We start from the raw sequence: 9,967 nt of genomic DNA, 5'->3' as shown, positions 1-9,967 counted from the left end.
CCGCTGCTCAGGGACTGGCTGGGCATTGGTCGGCGGGTGGTGAGCAACTGCATTGTGCATCACTTACTTTGTATATCCTTATTATTATTATTACTAGTAGTATTTTGTTTCAATTATTAAACTGTTTTTATTCTCAACCCACGAGTTTTCTCACTTTTACTCTTCCGACTCTCTCCCCCATCCCACGGAGGGGGCGGAGTGAGCGAGCGGCTGTGTGGTGCTCAGTTGCCGACTGAGGTTAAACCACGAGAAACATTCAGGTCTTCCAAAAAGAAGTTTAGTTGGTACTTAAAAGACTAGAGATGAAAAAATAGCTTAAAGGTTAGCAGGCTACCACCAATACTAAAGAAGAATATTCTCTGCCCTGTTCCATTATGCAGTGGAGGCTGCAGAACAAGCATAGGCAGTTGAATTACTGCCCTGCATCTCTTCTGTTACATAGCATCTTCTGCTGCCAGTATCAAGGACAGAATAATGGGTTAGACAAAGCATTGGTGACCCAGGAAGGAATTTTCTTGCACAAATAGGAAATATTCAAGTAGCCCATATTAATTAGAACAGGATAAAGGCCCTGTATGCATTCTCATTTTTTAACCAGATAAAAATATTTTCCCCTCTTAAATGTCATCATGTTTTAAGCACGGCATAACTTAAGAATATGCCACAAGCTGCTTCTAGGCAACAGAAAAAAAAAACCAAGGGATCAATAAAATGTCCATGTATGGGTGTGTGTACTTAAAGCTTTCTTCTACGTCATGTAATCGATATTTATAACCTTGCTTTTGTAAGACTATACAAAAATATATCTTGGTGCATTCCATACCCATTCAGTAGATCTCTACAATTCTTCCTTGACTGATAAATCATTTAGAAATGCAGAAGGAATGCTATCACTGAAAATACTGAGAACAAATTTCACTAAAATAAAAACGAGAAAGAAACCACTGAAATGTAAAGCTCTTCTCACATACAGCTCTTACCTGCAAAATATCTCTATTGATTCCCACTGCAATGTTGAGTTGTTGACCAGGTTGTTGAGGCTGGTTATTTTCTACAGGACCTGGTTCTGATAACTCAAGGAGCTGCTGGATGACATCAGTTACAGCCTGCTGACCTTGATGTGCAGTAGCTGAAGACACCTGGTTTTCTGTCTGTTGAAGAAGTGGAGACCGAAAATGCGTGGCCTGAAATATAGAGCAGTACCATTTGTAAAGGAAGATGAAAAGCATATATGAACACCTGTTCGGCTCCCTTGTCTGAAATGTCTGTTAACTGTCCATTACAAGGACGTCCGCTTGTATAAGACATAAGGAAAATACAGAGCTGTCATTCAAGGCCTGCTCACTCCACTAAAGAATTGCTTCTGTATACCCCTTTTCTGGAGTTCTTCCCAAGCTGGGTAACTGTAAGCTTACAGCTTGAATTCAGTTTATCATAACTACTGAACCTTCAACCAGTTTACAAAACACAGGGATCAATTACTGAATTCCACATGTAGAGGCCACATGAAAAGTAATTCCAAAACAAATAAACAGCACTGACATGGTTGTCTTTTTAAAGTTCACATTTAACTAAAGCAAGTCCTTTGGAAAAATAACCTTCTATTAGTTGAGATTTATTTGTGTTGTTACATCAAAACCTTTCAGAACAATCAAACCACTAACTAAGGGAAAAAAATCCCTTCAACTTTCAATCTTCTAATTCTCTCAGCTTTAGAAGAATCTCTTTAAACTCTAAAAATTTAAATACACACGGAGCTGTGTGAAAATACTAAAAAAACCCTAAAAATCAAGTTTCTTAATCTTTGATTTAAAATTTGTGTCTTAGGCTATCTTAGTAACAAATATGAAGAAAAAGTGATAAAAATCCTTGGTATTTCTTTTTAAAATCAGAAATAAAGACTCCCTCTCTTTTCCTTCATTTATGAACTTCTCTTTCTTATAACAAATAGACTGCATAAGTATATCATTACTGAAACAACTGCTTTCAATCATTTATTTTACTGCAGAAAAGAGAAATATGTATTTATATAATGGCTAGCCCCATAATCTTGTTTCTTAGAACACACTGGATATTTGATTCTAAAATTCACTTCTGATCTCTAAAAATAATCACTTCCAGGTGCGCGCACACACACATATATATAAAATGCTATCTTCTTTCACATCATTTTGAACAAAGAATAATCTTAGGCTTCACGTGTGTAATATTTCCTCCAATCTGAAAACTCCCATTAGATTTTTCTTTATACTGACACATTACACTGAACTGTTAAAATGACACTGTCATTGTGTTTGAGGATGGTTACAAAGAAATATATTAAGAAAAATGAGCTTGACTCAAGATATGTCCTGTGAATTGCATGAAGTATTCTTAATGCCTTCTCATGAGACGATATAAAACAAACCCTTATCTCATTCCTCTTGCATGCAAGAATTGCACTTGCTATTTTGCTGATTTAACCATTAGTTCGTCTTTTTTCACCTCACCAGTGGGACAGATGCAAAGACTCCATCTCTTCAGATTCCAATTTAGGAAAAGTACTATAAACATTTCAATATGTATTTTACAAAATAAAACACACTATATGCCATTTTCATTGCAATAAACAGGAACTGAAGCAAAATGTTTTGCTAAAGAGTGTAACAGCTCTTTATAGAGATCATTCGTTTTCTTGTAACAGAATGCAGGGAAGCTCTTTAGTAGAGCAGGAAGCCTACACTAAAAAGTCAATAAAATTCTCCCAGGCTTTAGCAAGAGGGGAAAAAAAAAAACCTGTTAATGAAGGAACTGCTCAACATCGTCTTTGACATGAAAATTACAGTATTACATGTATTTAGCCAGTGTGTTCACATATTATACAGCAGTTTCTATACAGTCTCATGGAGGTTATCTTTTTTGAAGAATAATATATACATATGCACATGTATGAAGTTTGTTACCATTACTATTAAGATACCCTGCTCTTTTTATAAAGTTTCAGAGGTCTCTTTGTAGGTCTCGCTTCAATAACCGATTTTAAAAATAGCATAGAGAATTAAGTGTTTTATTACTACTTCATAATTCCACATTTGTTCAATTAGAATAGTGGACCTTGTGATCACCCTTAGTCTGTCTGATCTGCTATGTAACACAGACCGCGTGACTGATCTGAGTGAATTACTCCTTCAAGTAAAGTAACTGTACAGAAATTATAGCAGTTCTTTAAATCAAGTAATTTATTGTGGTAACTTTTTCTGTTGCTATCCAACTTCAACAAGTTGCTCCAACAGTAAATTATCTACACTAAAATTCCATACTTTACTTCAAAGTGTGAATTTGTCTAGCTTCAACCCTCAAAATTTTTTTTCTCTTCTCTATTAAAGAGATTACAGATTTTTCACTTTTCTTCAAAACAGCAGAACAAGTCATCCTTACATATTTTATCTGATGGGCAAAATAGATAATGCACCTTGAATCTCTTCAATAATGAAATGCATCATATCATACTTCAAGAATTCTGATGGCTCTGCTTCCTCCTGTATTTTGAATACAGTTCATGAATAGTGAACACTATAAACAGACAACTGACAAAAGCAAAAATTTCCAGAATGAAATACAGAGGACATACAAGCTTTTCATTTCTATGCAAAGTTTCTTCTCTAAATAAAAAGACCAAAACTAATCTTTCCAGGCAAGGAAAACCTAACTTTTAGCTGATATATCAATTATTACCTCTTCCATCCCTATTTATAAGGGGAATTTAAAAATCCTTGAAAACTCCTATCCTGTGAATATGGCCTACTTTTCCCATTCTTCTATATGTGATTTTATTCTTGGCCATATCAGAACACATATTGCTTGGTACACCTAGCTCACCAAGAAATCCAGATCACTCTGTATCAGTGATTTGTCCTCTTCATAAATTACCTCAATCTTTATATCATCCTGATCCGTGATGATTTTATATTTCCTCCCAGGTCAGTGATAAAATATTAAGTAGTGTAGAGTCAAGAATTAATTTCCAAGGGACTCCATCAGAAACACAGTAACAGTGGTGATTCCCTGCACACCTCTTTTACAAGTTCTCTCAGAAAGTTTTAAAAATCACTCATGGTGCCTCACGTTAATTTTAGTACACCATTCTATTTGAAAAGACAAAACATATCCCTGCTTTTTATCACCTCCATTACAAGAAGGAAGAATCACTAAGGATGCAACTAGCTCTACTTACCAAAAAGCCAACATTAAATAAAAGTACCTATACATTTTCTTAAAAGCATGTGTGATACATGGTACGGTCCCATGGAGGAATCTGAGCCTATATCCTAGTTCAACAAATGAACAGCAATTGCACATAAAACAAGCAGGCCATGTGTCTGAAGGCACAGAAACAAGCAGATAGTACATCAAAGGAGGAATATCTGAAAACACGTAACAAAATAGCTGCTGATTCACCTTAGCATTGAGGTCTGTCTGCATTAGTTTTGAGGTGATGCCATGCATTCCTTTTCCACAAGATTCCCATACATGTTACAGTATATAGTTATTACTGTAAAAATAGAAGGTCCCCAAGCAAGAGAAAGGAGAATTCAGGTTTCTGCTCTAACTGCTAGACTAGAAAGTCGGGCTTCTCCTTGCTTGGTTTCCTAGATCCACTACACATAAGCTGAAGTTGACTCTGTAAAGGTTCACACTTAAACTGCTTGGTGGCTCAGCAGTTACTAAGTCATTCTCTGGAGAAGAAACAGGTTTGAAGACACTAAGGATGGAACTGGACCAGTTCTCCCACCTGGTAGCCAAGAGCACCAGACAATTCTGGGGGGAGAATTGATTCCCTGCACACCTCTTTTACAAGTTCTCTCAGAAAGTTTTAAAAATCACTCATGGTGCCTCACGTTAATTTTAGTACACCATTCTATCTGAAAAGACAAAACATATCCCTGCTTTTTATCACCTCCATTACAAGAAGGAAGCATCACTAAGGATGCAACTAGCTCTACTTACCAAAAAGCCAACATTAAATAAAAGAGGTGCCAACTGGCACCTCTCACTGGGGAAAAACCTGGCACTCTGCATCAAGTACAGGGAACCACACAATGTGGCACAATTGATGATTATCTTCTTTTCAGACCTGTGCTTTCACACACACACAGAACCCTCCCTAAAACCCAGGCATCACCTCTGATACCACCCCTTACCAAGGAAAATAATTTCAATTGGTTAAAAAAAAAAATGAAATTTTACTTAAAATAAACTGCTTTTGAAGAACAGCCATTTTTAATACTTTTTAAAGTCTTATAAGAAATAGTATGACTATTTATTTAATACAGCAAATACTAGTAATAAATCAGTTCTGTTCAGCTTTAAGTTAACTGGTCCTGGAACACTGAATTCACAGTAAAAGATAAAAAGAAAGTGGATAGACTGGTTATGGTGATTTTAAAGCAATACTGCCACATTTCCTAGTCCTTGGTTTTGTGGCTTCTAGTTCATGAGAAGATAATCAGTGGCTGAAGTTAGGAAGGGGGGAATGCAAGTCAAATTAGCCTGTCACTAAGATACCATACTGCAACCTATAGCTGACAAACAACATGCCACACAGCTGCAACGAAACACACTAATGCTCTCACTGTGACTGGCACATCAAGACCTGCCTGCCTGTACATCAAGACTGCTTGCTATGGGGTTCCAGAAAGCGAGCCCTGCATCGTCCTTCCCTGGCTCCACTGGCTCCTCCTAAGCCCTAAGGTTCCCCTGCTGCCTCAATTCCAACCAACACAGCTTCTTCCCTCTCCACCCAAACCATGGTATCCCTGTGAAGTCAAGTCAGAGGGGCAGGATAATCCGGTATTTATGAGAGTCCTTACTCTCCTCTGGTCTTTTTATACAGGAGAGTACTTCCCTCCATTTTGAAGACCTAATGAACAGAATTATGTGCAAATCATGACCGTACCATGAATGAGGGAATATAATCCATTCAAGACCTGTTCCATTCCTAAATAACCAGCTGCATTCACCAAGAAGTTTGCCTTCACGTATTAGTTGATCAACTTATCACAGAGGACCATTCCGTATCCCTTTCCACAAGTTAAATGAAAGCTTACAAAATTCTGTGAAGTTTCTCCCACTTTTAGTCTTGACACAAAAATATGACAAAACTGTACACTTACATTCTTCCATTTGTTATCAACAGGTTGCAAAAGATTAGCAGGGGATGCTGTTAAAGGCTGGGTGACAGAGTCCTACAAAGAAATGAAAATAAAGTATTTTAAGCCTTTGTACAGAAAGAAGAAAAAATGGCTAATATCACACATAAAAGTAGCACAGTTTATTTTCCTACAGTACAGAGACTAGGGACAGAAAAAATACGACTACGGAAGAGACACAACAGTACCTAGAATCATTAATGTTGCTTCACAGTTTATATACATTAAATAAACACAAGTTACAGAAACCAATACCTTAGCTACAAGCACTGATGCAGCCAAAGACAACAACCTTACACCAAGCATATCTTACAAGATATACTCATGTATCACAGAAGAATGCATTCTTTGGTAGCACAGCACTCAGGAGACTTCAACTTTTGGAACTTGTTGTATTAAGGACATAATCATTGTTCATCCCCAGGTATATAACAAGGGACGACAGAGACTGGTCGCAAACTTCAGAACAGAATTATTATACTGGAGATTTGTTGTTAAAGAAGCTCTGAAAGTTTTGAGCAGAATGAAGAAGTCAGTTCTAATACAAGAATCCTAGTGCTAATCTAAGAATGTACCATCTTTCTATAGCAATAAAAATCAATCAGTCATTAAATCTCTGCAGTTTCAGATATAAAATTAAAAATAGAAAGTGTAATACTCTTAACATGCAACTGACATGTCGGTTATCTTTGTTCTTCCTTGTTAAACTTCTTGGTATCTGTTTCTAGAAAGAAAATTTTCTCTCCCGTTTTGCTTATACTATTGTATGGAGGTATTCTTTATTTTTCCCCTCCTTCATGCAAGCAGAGAAGTAGGCATGCAGCAAAGATAACAACAGACTTTTGTAATATCAATACACAATGCAAATGCAAAATACTCAAGCAAACCAAAACAAGAAAAACACTGCTGGACAGGGAAAACAAACATGAGGTAGTATGAAGGCATCCTTTTCCATTCTGCTTTAAGATTAGGCTTGTGAATGTAGAGATGTACAAAAAGACAGAGATTATATGTACTTGCAAGCAAATAGGACACATTAGACTTTTTTTTTTCTTTTACCTAACCTGAAGAGACAAATAGCATCTGCCATACAAAAAAACTTTATGAAATCTAAAAAAGAAAAATGGTTCTCCAAACACCACTACTAGACATTCTTTTTCAACAAGATACAGCTGCATAATGAAATTAGGACTTTAAATTTTAACCCTCCTCTTCAAAGTCTGATATTACTTGTCATCCATTGACCTTTAAAGCATAAAAGTTGGAAATGATGTGAAACAGAGTGGAATAAAGGTAGAAAAGGTAGTTCTATTCAAAGAAAAAAAATGTACTATGATACATTAAATTTGCACTGGCTCAAAAAATAAAATATTCTTATGAAACCAGAAGCATTTTCTGAAATTTAGCTTCTTGTACCTTGGTAAAGAAAAAAAACCAAACAACATTCATTGCTTCCAATAAAGCTAAGATTTTTCCTTTACGATCTGTCAAATAAGAAGCTAACATTTAAAACAAGTTATCAGAAATACTCAGTAGACGACTCCACTATGTCTTTATATGGACTAGAATTATACGAACGATTTCTGAAAATGGGTTAAAACTAATATATAATTTGAATAGTTCCAGATTTCGTTGTTCCAGCAAAACTTCATAATTATTTTTATGTTATCTGGGGAGAAAACCTTTCCTCCACACACAGTCTGTAAGCACCAGAATTATATTTTACTTAGTTGTAGAATAAAATGTTGTATTTTCATCTAAACCCTCAAATTGTAAATCCTTTTTTTGCATATACTTGGCCAGTTCACATTCTGCCAATATTTAATAATGCAAATTGATTCCAAAAATGACACAAGACTTTAAAAAGACAAAAAACAGCTACAGGTCTTTTAGTTCCAACTTATCTGAATAATTACTGGAATTAAGATATAGATCTAATTAAACTCTTGAAGCCTTTTAACAATATAACAAGCAAAGCTTACCGCTGTAACATGAGATACATCTGTCGAAGAGCTTGCAGAATTCTGTGGACCACCCATGTGCATCTTGCTGATATGTGTATTTAAACTACCCAAGCTTTTGAAGACACAGCTACATTCTGTACAGTTGTATGTAGGACCATTCTTCACCTTCAATAAAAGAAAAAAAATTAAGTAATTTTTCCCTAAATTTACCAAATTTTGTATTTTTCATTATTTATCCACATAACAAATATACTATGGGGTTATGAGAGCTAGAACGGTTTATTTTTCCAAGATACTGATATCCAGTTATGGAATCAGTCTGGTATGTCTTGGATATCAAGTCAACTGTAATCTACGTGCATGACTGTCATCTCCTATTACCGCTTCTCAATGTTGGGAAGCACCAGAGAGCAAAACAAATGTCATCTGGCAAATGAGGCCTCAGACTTTTCCCTTCTTACAATTTCCTACCATTATACACTTAGAAACAAAACCGAAATGCAACTTTATCAATTAAGATGCGCCTGAAGATGTAACATCATACATAATACAAACGGAAGTTTGGAAATAAGAGAAAAAACGCAGATAATTTATCTTCAGATTTCGGCTCTCTTCTGTTTACTTTTTCAAACGTATCTTTTATAAATTTCCAAGAAAAAAAATAAAATCCATTTTTTGGGTCAAAGTAAAATGAAGGCACGATAAATTGGGCCAAAGGCCATAGGGACTGCAAACCACCAAAAAAACAACACAGTGAAGGGTAGAGAAGTTTAATATATAGTTTGAACCGAATTTGAACACAAAGGATGAGAAAGTGATCAGCAGCAACTTGTTTGGGACTTTCAGGCCAAGGGGTTGAGGTGATTAAAGCAGCTGAATTTGCAGATTCCAACCACCCTCACTTCTCCCGCCTCCTCAGTCTATCACATAGCGGTAAGAACCAATGTCGTACTTTCACTATGTAGGGAACAACAAAGTCTTCAGAAGAAAACAAGCTGCTTGCAACATAGTATGGAATTTTGTAATTTCTGACGTTAGCTTAAACTGGTAACAAGTCTTTCAGAAGGAGGTATCAACTAATAAAATACAGGTATGACTAAACAGCGATATACAAAGTGAGAATCAACCTGTTTCATTATCACCTGTAACGTTATTTTGTGACTGTCTCAGGATAAAATGAAGAATTAAGAGTTCTGCGTGCAGTCTTGAAGGAAACACAGTGACAGCAAGAAAGAAGGAAAGGGAAAAAAAAAAAAAAAAAATCAACAAATGATCCAAAGCAGTAACTAAAATGTAGGCTCAGGATCACGAAACACAGCATAAGACATGATCAAGAGGCAGCATTTAAAGTCCCTTATCCCACAACTTTCGGGGGGTTTTTTGTTGGCTTTTTGGTTTTGTGCGGGTTTTTTGGGGTTGGGGTGTGTTTTTTCCCCTTACAGAAAAACAGAGTAACAGAGAAAAGTGAAAAATATTTTTGGCTTGATCCCAAACAATCTTGTAATATTGAAAAAAAACCAATGCCAATTATGAAGTTAATGTTGGTGCATTTTTTTTACGTAGCAAAAGCTATCACATATAGGGAGCTGCGATCATTGAGCAAGACTAGTCACACACTGTCATATGAAATGTAAACATGATTTAATATAATTAAGCGTAATATCAAACACTGACATATTCCATGAAGGACCATATCCTAAAAGTAAGAAACTTTAACACATGAGAAGGATCCTCAGTAAAAAAAAAAAAAACAAAAACCAAAACAATAAATAAGATCTATCGCTGTAACACAAAAATGGAAAACAAAAAAGCAAA

General features: G+C 35.8%; 1 protein-coding gene across 1 annotated transcript in view; it reads right to left on the bottom strand.

Annotated features, from left to right (window-relative positions):
* Positions 1 to 9,967, bottom strand: part of ZNF236 (zinc finger protein 236) — an 83,158-nt gene that overhangs the window by 60,242 nt on the left and 12,949 nt on the right. Inside the window, exons 6-8 of the mRNA XM_009324910.1 lie at positions 8,171 to 8,317; positions 6,153 to 6,224; positions 981 to 1,184 (exon numbers count right to left, since the gene is read on the bottom strand). Of these exons, the coding sequence (XP_009323185.1) occupies positions 981 to 1,184; positions 6,153 to 6,224; positions 8,171 to 8,317 (423 nt within the window). The remainder of the gene's footprint in view (positions 1 to 980; positions 1,185 to 6,152; positions 6,225 to 8,170; positions 8,318 to 9,967) is intronic.

This window comes from Pygoscelis adeliae, unplaced genomic scaffold, assembly GCF_000699105.1.
Source record: "Pygoscelis adeliae isolate BGI_AS28 unplaced genomic scaffold, ASM69910v1 Scaffold135, whole genome shotgun sequence".
Classification (NCBI taxonomy): Eukaryota; Metazoa; Chordata; class Aves; order Sphenisciformes; family Spheniscidae; genus Pygoscelis; species Pygoscelis adeliae.
Note: the sequence above shows the minus strand (reverse complement) of the source record. Positions and strands in the feature narration are given on the sequence as shown.